The sequence below is a fragment of the Pipistrellus hanaki genome (assembly GCF_964339955.1).
Source record: "Pipistrellus hanaki genome assembly, chromosome: 10".
In the NCBI taxonomy this organism is placed as follows: Eukaryota; Metazoa; Chordata; class Mammalia; order Chiroptera; family Vespertilionidae; genus Pipistrellus; species Pipistrellus hanaki.
The window spans coordinates 51735501-51755089 of NC_140512.1; the positions used below are offsets into that span (position 1 = coordinate 51735501).

General features: G+C 44.6%; 1 protein-coding gene across 1 annotated transcript in view; it reads right to left on the reverse strand.

The window, feature by feature from the left end:
• Positions 1–662: 662 nt before the first annotated feature.
• EXOC4 (exocyst complex component 4) overlaps positions 663–19589 on the reverse strand; it is a 675663-nt gene continuing 656736 nt past the window's right edge. Inside the window, exon 18 of the mRNA XM_084896566.1 lies at positions 663–2357. Coding sequence (XP_084752692.1) covers positions 2120–2357 — 238 coding nt within the window. The 3' untranslated portion in view covers positions 663–2119. The remainder of the gene's footprint in view (positions 2358–19589) is intronic.

The window sequence follows — 19589 nt, forward strand, 5'->3', positions numbered from 1 at the left end:
AGGGCTGGGCTGAAGATGTCAGTCCTCAATCCTACAAGCTGAGATGCCTTCCGAAGTGAAAGGACAGCTGTGGCAGATGGAGAAGGAAAAGGGGGCCCTGGGAGGACAGTATCAGAGCAGAGATTGTACAACGCTCCATCAGGGCGGAAGTATAAGCTCTGTGTGACAGGAACTGTCTCGTGCCGGCCACTGCAGGCACCCCGTGCCACCCGGGCTGTGACGGGCAATCACACCTCTGACTGTCTGAGTGGTGGCATTAGTGCAGGCATCCATGGGCGTGACCTGACAGGGAGAATCATCAGGATCGGTTGCCAATTCAGCTTGGCTGTGCTTGAGGATTCTTCCCGGGCCATCTGAAATGTAAATCAGTGCCAGTGAGGCTGAGGAAATATTCAGACAGGAGGTCCCGGAGAGGATCTGGGGCTCCAAGGACTGAGGTCACTCAGCAGGGGCAGTGCCCCAGGTGGAGGGCCCCCGGGTTTCTGGGTGACTGGCCCCCTCCAGGGTTGCGCTGGGGGAGCTCTGCTGGTTCCCATGCTCTGTCCTATGAAAGTGATGCGTGTCCCCGTGTCCAGAGCCAGCCCACGCCCACCAGCACTGGCACATAGAGGGCTCAGGAAATGTTTGCTGAGTAAAGAATACAAGGAAAACAACACACCAGGTTTAAGCTTCTCAAACACTTTAATTTTCTTTTGTTCCCACTGAGACCAAGGTTGTACAAACAGGTGTCAAATTCTGGACCATTGGGGTGTGAGGTTGCCACGTGCATCCAAGTCCCTGCTGCTCTCCCTCCCATGTGTGTTCAAGGCGTGTTGCAGCCAGCACACGCTTTCTCCTGTGACAGATCACCCCAGGGTGCCAAGAGCACGTGGCGACCCTGGGACAGTGGTGAGGCCATGTGGCAGGAGAAGTGAGCACTCACACCACCCAGGAGCATTTCAGAAATGGACTCGGCTGGCTGGCACACGGAGGGGGAATGCCATAGCTGCCCCTCTTCCTAGCACTCAGCTGAGCAGACGGGCAACTTCCTAAGGTGAGAAAGACCGAGGGGCTCATAGGAGGGTAAGTGAGCACCTAAGCATCGCTTATACCCAATGTGTTCAGTGAGATAAAAAGTGTTCTAGCCATTATTTTCTCAGAAAGTGTGGGGAGAAAATCAAGAAGATGACCGAATCACCTTTCATTCTGCCATTTTTTTGTTGTCATTAATTTGATGGCTCTTGGTTTTGAGACAGCAGAAATAAACATTAAAAGGTAAAGACCAACTCATAAGCTGTGGATGAGCCACTGAATAAAAAAAACAACACCTAGGGCATGCCTGGCCGGCGTAGCTCAGTGGTTGGGCATCGACCTATGAACCAGGAGGTCACAGTTAGATTCTGGGTTAGGGCATATGCTCAGGTTGTGGGCTCGATCCTCAGTAGGGGGCGTACAGGAAACAGCCAATCAATGATTCTCATCATTGATGTTTCTATCTCTTTCCCTCTCTCTTCCTCTCTGAAATAAAACAAACAAAAAAACACAGAGGACTCTTCCCCAGCTCGGAGGTGCTCCTGTTCTGCTCAGGCAGGTTTGCTGAGAACTCTATCCAGCGGAGAAGCCACTCATTTGATCTTGGCAATCGACACAGAAAACAATGCACATGCCCTTATTTCACTGAACTGAAAACTGACAAGGTCAAGAGGGTAAGATTCCTACTGTTCCTATAAGAGAACCCGTGGAGCAGGTTTAGGAAGACTGAGGCTCAGGTAGCAGCTGCCTCCGGAAGGCTGCTGGACATCAGTAACTCGTGCATTTATTTTCTCAGAGTCCACTGACACAACCTTCCTCCTAGTCCCACCCAAGTCCCTTTGGAATCGACCTCATCAAAGTAGACATTAAATCAAAACATTCTGTACTGCAGACTCCCTCTGGAGTGTATATGAAAAGCCAAAACTAAAGAGGAAAAAATCCTTACACCTTCTCTCCACTAAAGCATCTCTCCGCTACATAAGCTCAGAATATAACAAATAACATGCCAAAAAAGAAAAGAAAAAGAAAAAAAGAAAGTTTGGCTAAATAACCAGAAATGACCAATCCCAACCCCTGACCCCACACATAGTCCCACCCCCACCCCCTGCTACACCGTAGTTATCTTCTTATCCTTGGTGGCCTGCTTGATGGCGGCCTGCTCGCAGATGATCTCCTTGAGCCGCTGCAGCCTTGTGTTCTGGGTCGTCTGGTCTCCCACGCCCGTCTGGCTGCGGTGCAGCAAGGTCAGGGCATGGATGTACTCCAGCTCCGTGTACTTCACGCCCTGGTCCACCACCAGGTTCAGGAGCTCGTCAGCTGTGTTGTACAGCATCTCGTAGTACTGCCTGAGGGAGGAAGAAGAACACTGCTCACCATCTCCGGAGCGATCTGTGTGGCTTTAGTGGTCATGGGTCTGCTGTTTATAAATGACCTGGTTTATGTATTTGCTAAACGTTGATGGATCACTGGGCATTGTTCTGGGCCTTAGGAATATGATGGAGAATGAGACAGACTCAATCGCTGTCCGCTTGGAACTCACTGAGCTTCTTCATGACAATAGGAAGCCCTAAAAGATCTCATGTCTTTCAGAGTCCAATCTAGACTTCCTCCTATTGTGCATGAACCTCCAAAGAAAGAAAGCAGGACACAAAACCAAGAGGGAGAAAAACAATCATTGGATGGGCAATGCCGACAGTGTTTGTCTCATTCAATTCTTCACTCACTGCAGGCTCTGTGCAATGCTTGGTTTTCTTCTCTATAAAGTGGATAATAATAGTACCTACCTCTTAGGGTTATTGGAAAAATTAATCCATATAAAACACCTAGAATGGCACCCAACACAATTATATGTGCTCCATAAACATTAACCATTAGAAATATAACAATAATGTATTAATAGTAATGCAATAATGCTAATCTCACATAATAATAGACAAATATGTAAACTGACCATACCTCCACTACGCCTACAGCCAATCAGAGTGAGTATGCAAATTAGAAGGCCAAAGATGGCACCCACCCAGGTGCTCCAGGTGCGAGTGGCCAGGTGGGGCAGGACGCCTGCTATGAGAGGAAGGGTGGGGGGGGGGCGGGGTGAGAAAGGATCTACAGGAGTGGAGTGCTGCAGCGAAGATAAGACAGCAGACTCCAGGCGTAGTCTGCAGCAAAGACAAAGATAGCAGTCTGCATCGAAGATGACAGACTCCGGCCTAAGTCTGCAGCAAAGACGAAGGAGGCAGATTCTGGCTGGAGTGAAGGCCTGGGTCCTGGGTGCTGGAGGAAAACCGGTGCTGGAAGCCAAGGGAAGGAAGGCCTATTGCAACTGGCCTCTAGTAGTATATAATAATGAGCAAGTTGTGGTCTCTTTCCTCAAATGGCTGAGACAAGTAGGAAAGTTAATGAAGAGCAGAGAAGTAATCATTGCATTTTTGGTGACAAGTTCATTTCCATGTACTGTCATGTACCCTCGCTGCACCTAGTGAGCTATGATTATCCCCTTCCTCAGATAAGGAAACTGAAAGCACAGAGGAGTTAGGGGGCTTGCCCATGTCACAGAGACAGTGAGTGACTGTGCCGGGATAGGAACCTGGGTTTCTGACTCTCAGTCCAATACTCTCTCTTCAAGGACACAGCCAAGAACATGCCAAGTGCCATGAGGAGGTGTTAGTGCCTGAGGAAGGGGAAATCACACCTTGCTGAGGGGCTGGTGAAGAATCCAGGAAGACTTCATGGGGCAGTGCCCTGCCAGGCAGGGTTTACAGGAAGGAAATGCTGGATCAAGGGAAAAGAGAAGAGCATGAGCAAAGGCAGGGCAGAGGAGGCTGGGTAGCCTGTGAAGTGTGGCTGAATGATGGGGAGTTGCAGGAAAAGACAGGAAGTCAAAAGGCAGAGAAGGGAGTCTGACATCAGGCGAGCTGAGTCGATAAAGGGCCCCTCCCCCACTCCCAAGACCCTGTGGAGAGCAGAGGCGCCATTCCCATGGAAGATTAATGAGATGGTAAGCAGAGTGGTTGGGGAGGGTACTTGGCCAGGATTGCGGGGACAGACCGAGGCAGTGGGTTCAAGGCACCCCAGGGTGGAAGGGGTCTTGTGGGTCTATCAGGACCCCTGCTCAGAAATCTCTACGCCTGGGCTTGGGGCCTTGGATTTGTTTCTTCTTCATCAGGAGAAGCTTGAAAAAATGGGTGTCCTAGGGAGAGCTAAGCCCTTTTGGAACAAGGAAGGCCCTCTGGGGTTCCATAAGTTCAAGAATGTTTTACGAATTGCTCATACAATGAGACTGGTCTTTACATGGCTATTTCCTTTTCCTGCTCTGCCAACCTCCTGCTCTAAATAAGATACTCTGCTTAAAAAAGAAATAGGATAGGGAATTCTATTTTGTGACTATGTCCTAAGAGGGGCAGGAATGGAAAGTGCTCATCTTAGACGGCAAGTGCTTGAGTGGCTCCTGGCAGCAACTCGTTCAACGTCCTTGTGCAGGGTCCTCCTGGGGCCAGTTCTCTGTGGTGGTTTCACATGGGTGTTCAGTGCAACCTCACGGACCCGCGTACTCAGGAATCGATGCTCAAGGATAACCTTGAATGCAGGCAGAGGCACCGCTGAGAGAAGGGATGTGTGCTTTCTCACCTCCAGAGGTCTGGGGCCCAGTACCGACTCAAGTCAGAAACTTGTTTGAAGTTTCATGTTAAGCATAAAATCCACATGACCTATTCCCCCTCCATAACAAATCTGATGTAATTAAAAAAAAAAAAAACTAATTTAAAAAGACCAAATGCTGTAGGAAGAGGCATCATATTTACTAGGTGGCTTTACATGTCCTCTGGCTTTCTCCCTGTTTGGACAAATGAGGCCTTCTTATCTAATGCTGTTTCCCTTACATGCACAGGTGAGCCGGGGACTGCCCATTTATACACTGAGCGGCCAGATTATTATGATCTCTGAATGCATAATAATCTGGCTACTTAGTGTGTGTGTGAGTATGAGTATGTGTGTATTATATATATATATTAGGCCCGGTGCATGAATTCGTGCATGGGTGGGGGTCTGGCCAGCTTGTCCAGGGAGAGGGGACATGGGCAGCTGGCCTGCCTATCTGCTGGTCGAACTCTTAGTCGAGGGGACAGTTTGCATATTAGCCTTTTATTATATAGGATATACACTGAGGGGACAGATTATTATGCGTTTGGAGATCATATTAATCTGGCCACTCAGTGTAGAACTAACCACACATTTAAAAGTGTCTCAGGAAGAACACATGTTCAAATCCAGATCTATAAATGGAATGAGAGAGAATTGGGGCCTGGGTTTCTTTCAAAGCTCGAAGGGACTAGGTAGCTGCAGTTCTACACTGGAGGTTCCCACACTGCAGAGTGCCTGGGGAGCATGGGAAAAATACTGGCTCTGAGGCCCCTCCCCAGGTCCTCATATTCCCAAAGGTTCTGAGGCAGCCAGGAAGCTGACTAGGAGGCTGAGCAAGGTCTGTAGAACCCTTCCCATCTTCTTGAGTCAAGGACCAATAGCATTAGGGAAGGAGACAGAAGCAGTAAGTGGGCTGTAATGCTTTTCAATGCAATAAAACCAAAAGAATTGGGTTTCTTTGTATTATGATGCTGATACTTTCATCATTTATCTTAAGAAGTATCATTGAACCCATCAAATCAGATGAAATTGTATTTCTCTTGAAAGAAATCGGATGAATTGTTTCCAGAGGTGAATGGCTGGTTTTCTACAGAGACCACTACTCCATGCTGGGAGCAAACAACAAAAGGAAGAGGCCTGGATTTCTAGTCGTGGGTCCCCCAGTGTGATGAGTGATAAAGGACATGCCACCCAAGCCTTAATGTTGCAATATCCTCTGTGCAATGAAGACCTTTATAAATCCCAGAATGACACTCTGGTGAGGACTGAGAGACTGAAAGAGTCCTCAGGAGCCTCGGATAAACAGTGCCCCAGAATCTCGAAGCTGAGTTATTAAACAAAATTGACAGGTAACTGATGGTATATTTTCTGTAGTTAGGGGAAAAAACTCCCCATAACCACGATGATATATTAGATCATAAAGAAACATAAATATTTAAAGATAGAATGAAATTCATTCATCTTTCAGAATAGTACCCAGTCGCAAATAGTACTAAATCAGCCCAGCAGTGCGTGGGGAGGTGGGGAAAGGGAGCCATAAGGTGCCCTGAGGAGAAAATAGGAAAGTGCCCTGAACTACACAATTAGAATGAGTTTCTATGATAAACACTGCCATGCGGAAATGAAATCATGCAAACCAACCAGGATAAATAATTTATCAGCACTTATTGAGGCCTTAGGAAAATGAAAGCTTGATCTTTTATCACCAAGTGTTAAAACAGCAGCACTGGTTTCCCAGGCACGCTTTATGAAAGATAGCACTTGACTTAACTGTTGGGATGGGATTGCATGCTGCTATGAGTTTGACATGCTTGGTTTAGACCCTTTTGGCTCATGACTTGTGGAGTGAGTCTCTCCATAGCCCATAACACCACAGGGCCAATGGCTAGACCTGGACCGAATGTTCTCTTCTGGAAACTGGAGTCCATTGTCTTCCTGATGGGGTGACATTTTGTGAGAGGAAGTCCCCTCTTGTGCACACAGTAATATTAATAATAATAATGTCTACCTTTTAGCTCCTTTAACACAATCTACCCTAGATACTGCAGTTATCTATTATTATTTTAAAAGTATTTTTATTGATTTTAGAAAGAGGAAGGGAAAGGAGAGAAACTGCAACATCAATGATGAGAGAGAATCACTGATCGGCTGCCTCCTGCACGCTCCCCACTGGGGATCAAGCCTGCAACCTGGGGATGTGCCCTTGACTGGAATCAAACCTGGGACCCTTCAGTTCTCAGACTGATGCTCTGTCCATTGAGCCAAACCAGCTAGGGCCAATCATTCATTATTTACAGACTAGTGTCCCAGTGCACAATTCATGCAAATTGAAAGGAAATTAATTAGAAAGAAAAAATTTAATATCACTATTCGCCCTTTCTCTATAATAGAAGTGTCAACCAAATTCATGATAGACAATAATAGATTGAAACACACATGTATGATTGGTGCAAGAACTTTATATGTATCATGCATGCGTGAGTCAATGTTTATTTTTAAACTTCCAGTGCACATCATATGTACCGGCTGGCCAGCCAGCCAGAAATATGGTTGGTCCCTTAGCCTTTTCTTTTTCTTCTTCTTCCCCTTCTCCTCCTCCTCCTCCTCCTCCTCCTCCTCCTCCTCCTCCTCCTCCTCCTCCTCCTCCTTCTTCTTCTTCTAATAAATCTTTATTGTTCATATTATTACAAATGTTCCTCATTCCCCCCCCTTCATTGCTCCCCTCTACCAGGTTCCCACCCCACCCTCTGCCCTTTCCCCACCCCCCATTGTCCTCATCCATAGGTGCACAGTTTATGTTCAGTTTCTTCCCACACCCCCCACCCCCTTTTCCCCGAGAATCATCAGTTCACTCCCCTTCCATATCTCTGATTCTATTATATTCACCAGTTAATATTGTTCATCAGATTTTTTAGCCTTTTCTATATATAGGTTGCCAGTGCACATTATATGTACTGGCTGGTTAGACGGTTGGATGGATGGACTGTCGGTCACTTAGCCATATATATATATATATATATATATGCAAACGGAGCTTTAGCAAGTGATTTGTCTGAGGCCCCCAAATGGAGGGCTTTGAATCCTGGGCTCACTCCAAAGCCACCAGAATACAGAAATATCTGAAACTCTAAAAAGCAGAAGTACTAATTTCAAAAAATACTTGTGTAGCTAATTCATTTTCAGTATGATTTAGGAAATATGAATTTAATAAAATTTGCATAATAACTCAACTCTCTGCCTTCTATTGTATGATAGCAATACAAGCTAGTATTTTGGCAATTCAAGATTCACTTCCACACTACAGTTATAGTTGAATAACAGTGGGCTTAATCTGGGGATTCAGTGCTCTAAACCAAATAACGAAGTCACTTTGTAAATCCAGCATTTAGGACTCATAGGAAAGCTTTTTGGCTTTTTCATTCATTTTGTCACCTCCCTTTACTTCTCCCTTTTTGCCCCTACAAGCTAGTAATGGATAAGGTGACCTTTCTTTCTAAAAGCTGGCTGCCCTTCAGACTCATTACTTCTTCCAGGAAGAGAGAGAATTAAGTGATTTCACTGTAAAGACTTTCTCATCTAGTCCTGAGATAAAGAGCGTGTTAATGTCAACAAGAGACATAGGCTCTGAAGCTGACTTTTTAAAGTTTCAAAGGAAGAAAAATTTCCCGGAAATAGCGTAGTAATAACGGCTGCTCCTCGTGTGCCTTTTAGCCAACGGTTGCAGCATTTTGAACACTTAAATAAAAATCCAGTTGTAGACGTGCCAATGAATTATCAGTTAAAACATTCAACTACTGTCTCCTTGCTCACTCAGTGATACATATGACAATAAGCAGGGAGATGGAAAAAGAGAAAAGAAAGGAACTGAATAATCTATAAGCTAGATAATCATCCCATAAATAATTGAGAGGTAGTTTTAGCAGAAAGACTTAGGGCAATAAATAAACATTAGGAGATCACCTACACTCAGATGCTAGTTAAGTCTCATTGCCCAACCAGCTGTGTGACCTTGGGCAGATGCTCCCAGCTTCTGGGACCTCTGCTTCCCAAGAAACACAAAAAGGCTAGAGCAGGTGCTACTAAGCTCGAGCATTTTTGGATTTTAAAACCTTTACAGTATCCTCTGCCTGGTCCTTTAATATTGTGGGCTTCTGCCAGAATTATAGGTGCTGACTTCCCCAAGCCCTGACTGCAAGATGCTGCATGGTGGGTTTGAAAGCACTCTGAACCAGTGTAAACTTAGCTCACGGCGCCTCCCAGACCACAGATAACCTGGATGGCAGTCCGGTGTGACGGAATCCATTCGTTGATTGAAAAAGATAATATGATTGATTGCTCTCATTTGCCTCCCCCTTTGAAGAGTTTAGAGTGTATTCTAGAAAAGACTGAAAATGCTAATCTGAAATAGTTGAAGCTACTTTCATTTTAGGAATGAGAAAACAAAGACAGAGAAAAGTGAAAGCATTTTAGAGAGTTGGGGGCAGAATTAGATCTAGATGCTATACTGGGCTAGTTTCTAACAGTCCGGCAACAGGTTGGGCAGGGTTTTGTTCTGACCAGGATGACACTCCAGAAGAAAAGTAAAGTATGGCCTTTGGGAACGTCCGTGTGAAATTCCCTCCCCTGACGGAGATCATCTGGAAGGTGAAGAGAGCCGGGAGTGTGGCAGGAAAGATAGCACGGGCTTCCTCCATGTCATTTACCCCTATTTTCTTCATGTGGAGGGACACACACACACACACACACACACACACACACACACTCACACACCAGGGCCCTTCGTCAGTGGCACTGTGCTTGAGTGGCAGTCACCTGCTGGCCTGGCTCTGACACTCCCCAGCTGCAGCAGGATGGAAGTGTCTCTCCTGGGAAGACACGAACAGTTAAAGCCCCTGGGCTCAGCCCTGCTGGGAATGCATCCTAGTATCTCTCCTAGTCGCAGCTATAGCCTTGCCTTATTTCTCTTAAAACACACACCCACAACCACTCGGCACCACCAAAGAATTCCTCTGAGACCCACCCCTGGAGAGAGTGACCTCTCCCAAGCTCAGTAACACTTGCTGAAAAGGGGAAACATTTCTTTTCGCTCCCTTAGCTACAAACTCTGCTCCCCACCTCTGGGACACCTTCTACATTTATAAAGAACTGTGGTTGAAGTTTTCTCTTCAACAATGTAAGGACTCATAGTCACTCTCTGCTGCATCAGATAATTGTTTAAATGAAGTTTTCTTCACCATGGCTAGGAGAAGATCTGCATTTTAAATTCAGCACTATTAAAACTGTCTGTCTCTGGTCTGGGCACTGCCTTTGATCAAACTCCAATTGTATGAATAATTATTCCGTCCATTAAGAAGTCTGCCCAACTTCTCCCATTTTGAAGGTTTTAATAAATATTGATCAGGCACATTTCTGTTTGCACTTGCCAAAGCAATTCTGATGGATTCATCTTCAGATGTTATCAAATAATGAAATATGAAAGAGTGAATAGAATTACCCTCTTGTTCTGTGATTTTTTATTTAGGTCCCTCATTTTACTTTCATAATTGTGTTTGTCTCATACTCCTGTAAATGTTCTTTTGATTATCAAAGGGTGAGTCCAGGTTGGTTAAGGAGAGCTGTTCTGTGGTAAATATCACTTTAGAGAGTCTTTTCCATAAAAAAATAAATTATCTAATAGCACAGGTTGATAAAAGGACCTCGTATTATGTAGTCTGGTGGCCTCAAAGCAACATGATTTTTACCAATTAGCACATGGCCCTTATTGGATATTTTCTGCTAAACTATATATTCTTAGATTAGTGATCTGGGAAATAACTGCTGAGATATGCTGAATAAAAAAAATTCAGATGCCCTATGGTTTTTCAGTGTGAAGTAATGAAATGCAGTTATTATCTGGCTGGTGTGGCTCAGCTGGTCGAGCATTGTCTTAGGCACTGAAGGGTTGCCAGTTCAATTCCTGGTCATACTTGGGTTTTGGGTTTGACCCCCAGTCAGAGAGCAAACAGAAGGAGACTGATCAATATTTCTCTCTCATGTTGATGTTTCCCTCCCTCCCTCTCCTTCTCCCTTCCTCTCTCTCTAAAATCAATTTAAAAATTGAAGTGGAATTATCAATAAATAATGCAAAGAATTTTTTCAAAGGACAACCTAGTATTATTATTACTAGTGCTTAGGAAACTCTAATAGCATTTAAATGCTAATATAATGCAGAAAGGTATGGTCCTTGTTGCAAGAAGCTTCTTTTATCTGCACTTAAAAAAAAAAAATCCAATCCAGGCCCAGATCAAAGGTGTCAAAGGCACTAGGCAAATGCTTTCATTGCAAGCAAGGTAAATCTGGGGATGACTAGCCAGCCTGCCCACCCATACTACCTCCAAGGAGTTGGAGGGCCCTAGAGAAGGTGCAGACCCAAGGTCTCTGCTCTAGGTGACTCTCAGAGTTGGTGATGGGATGGAGAAGTGAAGGGTGACAGGGTTGGGTTTCTGTATTTACAATATGGAGATCCTTCTCCACCTGTGTTTGGGGAGACAGGAGTGGACTGCGTGGCTTTGATGGAAAACCTGAGAGCATTATGCCAATGAGGTCAGAGTAAGGCTGACTCTGGTAGGTGCCAGTTTATTCTATTCTTGTGCCACTGCCTCTGCCTCTGGCCAGCAGCTCACAAATGTGTGAAGCAGAGGACTGGATGGGGTTGATGAATAGTTCACTGCAAGCCATTATCACCACCAGGGTTACTAGATGCAAAGACTTCTATTCAGCCATTCGTTGGCTGAGTTAGTCAAACCCCAACCCCTGACCTTTTGATCTAGTTAGAAACCCTAATCCATGTATCTTGTTTGTTCTAAGAGATTTCTCTACTTTGCTAAGAGACCGTATCTTTTAGGAAGGGCCAGAAAGGAAAACGATTTTGGCAGAGAAACAAAAAAATCAGCAGATTATTAGAAAAGTGTGAGCATATGCAAATTGGCAGGTCCCAATGGCAAAACTCAGCATGTTTACTAAACCTTTACAGTTATTTATGAAAGAGAGAAAAATCTAAATAAAACAAAGCTGCAAAATGAGCCACCTGAGATCCAGGGACATGTGACTCAAGATGTCAGTTTAAAAAAATGATAGACTAAATCAGAAGGAGCTAATGGAAATATGTAGAGCATCCAGCAGGGTTTAATTAAAGACCCAAACACTCTGCCAATGGGTAGCTTGTGAATCTGGGAGATGGAAAGACCACTGTGGATGATATATATTTGGCTGTCAGTGAGTCATTTTTTACAGTGCCTCTAAAAATATTACTAGCAAAATGAATTCAGTCTGAATGGCTACCGCTGATAGGACATGGGCTGAAAAATAAACAAAGGGAAGTGATAAAGGCAAAGCAACTCATTCAGAAGAGAAAGCAGCTGGCGAATGCTGAGGACACTGGCTTATAACTGACCTCACTTCACACCTTAATTAACGTGCAAAAGCATACAGAGTGCTGGAAGCTGCAAATGCTACCAAATGGGGAAAGGCCGTGAACAGCAACAAAGAAAGAGAAATACTGTAAGGACTCCAGAGCAGCCCAAGTCCATTGTGTGGAAGCAATTCCAGCATCCTCCATTCCATGGCTGGGAGAACCTTAGAGCAGCACTGGTAAAAATGGTCCACGAGGGCGTATGTGTGTGAGGCGGAGGGATATCCCCAGAGCATTTTTTTTTTTTTTTTTTTTTTTTTTTACTTCCTATGAAAAACAGTGCTGGTTACAGGACAAGGAGGTGATGACCATCTCTGTCCCTTTACTTCATAGTTGTGGATGGCTTTCTATCGTAAGCCATTCAAAAGAAAATCGGAAAAGAGCACCAAATGGGATTAAAAGGACAGAAGGTTGGAGGAAAATAAAAGCATAAAGGATATTCAGTCCACTTTTTTGCTCAAATGTCAGCTTATCTGTAAGTGAGGGCATTGGGAGGGAGAGGTTTTCCCTGAAAATAGAGGTCTGATGCATGAAATCTGTGTAAGAGCAGGCATTCCTGCTTCCCTCTGGTACCCGGGACCCAGGCTTCCCTCCTCTAGCCCCGGCTTGGTCAAGAAGGACATCCTGAATTACGTCTGATCTAATTAGCATATTACCCTTTTAATATTATAGATGATACCTGCCCTTTGTCATCAAGCTCTGTCCCTTTTCTGAGTTTTACTTTTGTTTTTAGTGCTCACCTCCATCTAAAAATGTATTTTTCCAAAAATATCTTAAGATATGTTTTATAAGTGTAAAGTACATATTTGATAAGTGTATGTATATAGCTAGAGATGCGGGGTAAGAGCCTGCATTCGGAAACTGGGGGCTGGACTCTGAATACTGGTGTGCTCATGGGCTATGTATTCATCTCCATGCCTTATTTTCATTTGAGAAAGGAAATAGTAAGGGGTTGTTACAAGGATCAGATGATGAAGAACAGTGGCTGCAATAAAGTAAGTGTTTATTACATAACCAAGTGTCTGCCGCACCCCTTTGTAGAACACTCAGTAAGGGCAGGGCTAGACTCTATGTCCTTCCTTATTATCCGCTGGCCTGAGAACAGGGCCCCGAGTGGTGTTGAATAAATCAAAAGGAATGAATGAACGAGAGAGCCAGCAGTCAGGCAATCTTGCTGAGTGGCACAATGCAAACAGTAATCTGATTCTTTGACTCTGGGAAGGAGGAACTATGGTTAACACAGCGGCTCCGTGTAAGGGCCACAGCTCTCTGATGCTGTTCTGAGCAGGAGATGTGGGGCACCTCGACTCTGGATAACTGGATGCAAACGGAAAAGGGGAGCACCGAGGGAGAGGTGCACTGCTGACTGATGATCTGCAATCCCCCACTTATCTTTCCTTCTCTGGTGGAGACAGACATGAGACCTTGGATGTTTCTTGGCCTGGCTGGACTTCAGCTTCTTCATTTACCCCCTGAGATGAGTAATATAACTTACAGGTTAGGTTTGAGGATGAAAGCAAACGATCGGTAGAACGTTCGCTATGTAACAATGGAAAGGAGAATAGCTCACTGGTCTTATACTCTTTACAGGCTACCTCTGTGTTATTTCTTCCTTCACAACTGTATGGGGCATCATATCCCCTACACTGCAATGACTTTTTTTTATTAATTCTTCTCTCTCCACTTGGAAGAAAGGTCTATTTTCTTTCTTTTCTTAAGATGAACCCTATGCCTTTTATCCCAAAGTCTCCCAATGCTTTTAGGACCCTCCTGGGGTTGTGTCTGGTATCTACCCCTGAAAACAAAACAAAGCCAAACAACTGGCCCCAAATCTTGTGTTCCTCCCTCCCATCGTTTCTTTTCTTCTTTCATTGTTGGTTTCTAGAAAAAATCATTTGTATGTCTGAAAGCCGCCCTTCTGTCTGAAACTATATTTGAAAGTCACCAATGACATCCTAGTGCACAAACCCAATGGCCTTTGCTTAGCACTTTCCCCCTGGACAGTTTTCCATCCTAAAGTCAACTGGCATTGAGACCCATTATATAGGCTCCTTTGGCTTTTCACTGGCCCCTCCCGTCTGCCCACCAAGGGCATTCCTGCCAGCCAGGCTGGCCCTCTGTCCTTTCTTTGCTTCCAAAAGTCTTCTCTATACATGAGATGCTTTCTCTTTCTCTTTAAAGATCTGGTCTCTTATCTGGTTTGGCTCAGTGGATAGAGCACATGTGTCAAACACAAGGCCCGCAGGCCAAATCCAGCCCGCCAGGCCTTGCAATGTGGCCCGCATCGCGCTGTCATCACTGCACTCCGCTGTCAGTTTATGACATTGTCAGTTTATGACTGTTCAGTAAACCATTCGGCCCGCGATTTAGGCTGGATTTTAGATTTTGGCCCCTTCTCTGATTGAGTTCGACACCCCTAGGATAGAGGATCAGCATGCAGACTGATGGGTCCTGGGTTCAATTCCAGTCAAGGGCATATGCCTGGATTGTGGGCTCGATCCCCAGTAGGGAGCATACAGGAGGCAACTGATCAATGATTCTCTCTTACATTGATGTTTCTCTTTCTCCCTTTTCTTCCTCTCTGAAATCAATAAAAATATATTTTTAAAAAAGAAGATCTGGTCTCTTAATAGATCAAAGTTTCATTTTCTCTGATTTGCAGACATTTTTTTTTTACCAGATGCCTTATCAGGTAGCCCCCTGACTTCCAAATTTTGCTTACAATAGTGTAGTTTGCAAAACCTCAAATTAGTAACATGGGGGTGTTAAAAGAATCAGATGAAGAACCATGGCTGGAATGCGTAAGTGCAGTGTGAGTTATTATGTAAATAAGCTCACTTTTGAGTTTCTGCTCTTCCACCTCTTTTGATGATGATTCCCAGGCCTATCATTATGGTATCTTTCATTCCTTTCTTCTCTCCACTTTCAGCATCACAGATTTTAATCACTGCTCATTGGGCTGCTACAACAGTCACCTAATGTGGTCTCCCACAAGCATTAACTCCTCCCAGGCCAAGTTCCAGTTCAACAATAGCCACAACCACAACCTGTGTGTTTACTAGTGCTAATAGGATTAAGCCCAGAGTCTGATACCCAAGGCCTTTTAAAGATCTGGTCCCAGCCCACCTTTCCTCCCACTTTGATACAGGGGAGAAAACCCTTGTATCAACCTGATATGTTAGTCAAACTGAACTCCTCACTGTTCCTCACACACACCTCGTATTTTTTGGCTCTGTCTGTGTATCCAAAACCCAACAACCTTCAAGATTCCTGAAACACTCTGTGCCCTATGAGCTATCTGAGCAGTTCTCTCTTTGTTACTTACTTTATGGGTCACCCATTAAGATATATCATTCAGAGAAGTGTCTGTTTTTTTTTTTAAAAAAATTATTTTTGACATGGTGATACAATAAAGAAAGGTATCAGGTATGTTATTACTTATATAAACTTGGAAAAGTTACTTGACTTTTTTGAGCCTCAGTTTCCTCATCCATAAAATGAGGATATTGATAGTACCTACTCACAGGGTAGTTAGGAGGAGTAAATGAGTTAATATCTATAAAGTGCTTAGAACAATGCCTGGCACCTAATATATAAGTATTTGTTAAATAAACAAACAAAACAAAACAGAAATAAAACATAAGGTACACAGTGCAAACTCTCCCACTCCTGTGTGCTATCCCCAATGTCTATGTGTCCTTCCAAATACACTGTATACCTACACAAGCACAGCAGCACACACCCATACCCACACCCACACCCACACACAGCATGTAAAGAGAAATGGTGTTTACATGCTCCACTGCACTTGGCTTTTACCACTGAACACTAGATCTTAGAGATGGTTCCATTTCAGTCTACATTGACCTGACTTATTCTTAATGGCTACAGAGAATTCAACTGTATAGATGTACCATAACATATATTTATTAACTTCTCTCAAATCGCAGCCTTCTTGACAAAAAAGGCGATGTCTTATGACTGCAGCATCCTCTGTGCTTAAATAGTACTTTAAAATTCTTTTTTCTATGTGTTTATTTCCACAACAAATATTTAAGCATCAATTATGCAACAGGGAGCATAGCGTAGGTACTACAGACGTGAATAAAACCTAGTCCTTGTTTTCTGGGGGTAGAGTCTGGAGTGACAGGAGCCGTGCAATTGCAGCAACATGACAGCAGCTTAATAAAGAACAAGTGAGACTCTGAGACCATCAACAGGAGTGGCTATGCACTTAGAGCAATCGGGGAAGACTTTGTGGAGGAAACATTCATGATGAGGCAAACGTGAGAGGAAGAAAGTACTCGATGAGTAAAGAAAATGGGATGTGTGAAGTGTGTGGGGAAGTAGGAAGAATGTAGTTTGAGGGGGGATTGCAAATGGCTTACTTCTCACTGGAGTGCAAGAGTATGTGGAGGGGAGGAGGGACAGGCGCTAGCAAGGTAAACGTTCCAGCTCTCGGTGGGCCTGCTGTCATGCCAGAGACTGTGGGCTCCCATGCAAGGTGGAAGAGGGGTGGAGGGTGAGACTGCTTAGAGTTGTCAGCCTTGCATTTGCCTGGGTGGTAAGATAAAACAATGATCTATTATTACCAGGATTTAATGAAAGAAGATACTTTAAGACTCCTCAAGTAGAAAAGAAATAATCTCAGAATAAAAGGTCTATGCTTTCTTTTTTATACTTTTTAAAATATATATATTTTATTGATTTTTTTACAGAGAAGAAGGGAGAGGGAGAGAGAGTTAGAAACATCCATGAGAGAGAAACATCGATCAGCTGCCTCCTGCACGCCCCCTATTGGGGATGTGCCTGCAACCAAGGTACCGGAATCAAACCTGGGACCCTTCAGTCTGCAGGCCGATGCTCTATCTACTGAGCCAAACCAGCTAGGGTCATGCTTTCTTTTATGAGAAACTCACGACATGGTCATTATTTCCAGGGGATGAGGATAGCTGACACCCTGGCACTTGGGAACTAATTCTATAATTGATGTGGAGAAAACTGAAGACAGAGGGTTTTAGAGAAAAGTTGGACACAAGGCCATATGTGATGTAGAGACCCTTCCTCCACAGGGTGGAGGACACAGTCTGAGAAGCAGGAGCGCCTTCAGATGGTGGGAACACCCAGCTTCCCCTGTCAGAGCTTATCATTCTTTAGGTTTCATCACGACTCCATGACCCAAAGCTAGACAAAATCAACCTCAAAGAGAGAGAAGGGTGCCAACAACTCATCAGAAAAAAATGTTGAGGCTGTCACCTCTAGTAACTTCTATCAATAGGGCCATGGTACTATTGCAACATGCACAACTGGACTAAGACAAGGCAGAGAGGACAGGGAAGGCTGGCAGTGGGAACAGAGGAGAGCAGGGGCAACACCTTTTACCCAGAGATACCTCCATCCTATCCCTCCACTGGTCTGGTTGAAATGTGAGGAAGGGAGGACCTAAGATGCATATAATCTATCTATATATAATATATAAAGCCCATGGCTGTGTTGTTGTAACGGACAAACAACTGGCCATCAGGAGGTGCATTAATGGATTGCACCAGCGTTGTATTAATAGGTCTGGGGTACTGCCTTGAACGGCAGGTCTGGGGTTTTGTATGGTTTCAGATCATGCAATGCAGCCCACTGGCTCTAATAACAGCAAAGCTGGCAGCCAGCCATCAGGTGGGTGGGAGCAGTGAGGCAGGCATGGAGAGGCAAATGAGGGTGGGCAGGGCCACACAATTTTGCACGCTGAGCATCCAGTTGTATGTCAAATTGTAAGTTAGGAGTATGACCACTATCTTGTTTAATCTCTTGACAAGCACATACAGTAGGCTAGATGACTTTAGTTTGGCAGATAAATAGAGAGTCTGAGAAGAAGGCCATAGTATCATGTGACTGACATGCAATTAAACCCTGGCTCCTTGGATTCTTCCCTAGTTATGGGAGCTTCTGAGAATTCCATACTACGTAGCAAGAACTTAACAGCAGATTCTTAAGTTTAGCCTCAGATTTAAGTCCGTAGTGGGTATCTGGAGGAAAATGAGATGTAACAGGGTAAAATTAACCACAGGCAAATGCATTCTGTGAGTCAGAGAAAATGGGGCATGAGGGACAGAATAGCAATTTTTTGAAAATGGCCCTTTTCATATAAAAAGACTAGTACAGAGACACAACAATGCTACTCTCCTAAGTCTATATATAGAGAAAAGGCCTTTAATGGGAAAACATATATAGCATTTGCATCCTTTTTTTAGAAAGAAGAAAGTATTGGATTTGAAAGGGCAACTTATGAGAGAAAGTCTTTGAGTCTTTAATGCCTCTATTTAAATGCTAATGCTAACCTATAGCTCCGGACCACGCAGAAATGAAAGATTTTAAAAGACCAAAAAGTGAATTTAAAAGGAAACCTTAATTCTTGAAGAAGATATTTTTTTATTTTTGAAGGGAAGCAAACACATGGGATTTCACGAGAAGCACACACTTCTGATGAGGGCAAAATCCATGGGCCCCCCAGCAGGTGAATGTGAATGGAATTTCCCTTCAAAACCTGGCCTTGGAGCTCCAGGTCTGTCACAAAGTGTACCTGGGAAGGGGGATGCTTTTTCAGCTAACTGAGCTGCTTTCCTTAGAGCTGATGGAGCCCGGCGATACCTGACTGGTAGGGAAGCTGGAGACCCAGGTGAGCACAGGCCCGGGGTCAGGTGGCCTGGACTGGGAGGACACAGGGGCACAGCGAGGGCCTCCACAGAGTGCCGCTGGATTTCCCGTGGGAACAACAGCAGTGACTGAGGCGCAGCGCTGGGGAAAGGTGTGTTGGAGTCAGAAGCAGGATTAGGGCTGGGAGACTGTGTGCCACACGTGGTGCCAGGGAAATCAGCTCAGCCAAATGAAATGAAACAAAGCCCAGAAATTGCTGTGATGGGGAAAATGACTAGGAAGGGGGTCCAATAGGTTTCTAGGGGTTTCTCATATTTTACATAAGTTTATCTGGGTGATGGCAATCAAGATGCAAAATAAAGATTTGTACCGTTTCCTGTATATATGCTATGCTTCAGTAAAAAATATTACTTTTTCCTTCTAATCCCACCTCCAGAAAAACACAAAAGAAAGATAAAATGAAAAAGCAGGTAGTATGTCAGATGATGGGGTGGGCACTGGGATACACACACACACACACACACACTAGAGGCCTGGTGCACTAAATTCCTGCATGGGGAGGCGGGGTTGTCCCTCAGCTCAGCCTGTACCCTCTCCAAACTGGGATTCTTCTCACAGTCCAGGATTGCTGGCTCCCAACTGCTTGTCTGCCTGCCTGATTGCCCCTAACTGCTTCTGCCTAAAAGCCTGATCACTCCCTAACCACTCCCCTGTCAGCCTGATCATGATTAACTGCTCTCCTGCCAGCCTGATTGCCCCTAACTGCTCTCCCCTGCTGGCCTGGTCACCCCCAACTGCCCTCCCCTGCAGGCCTGGTAACTCCTAACTGCCCTCCAAATGC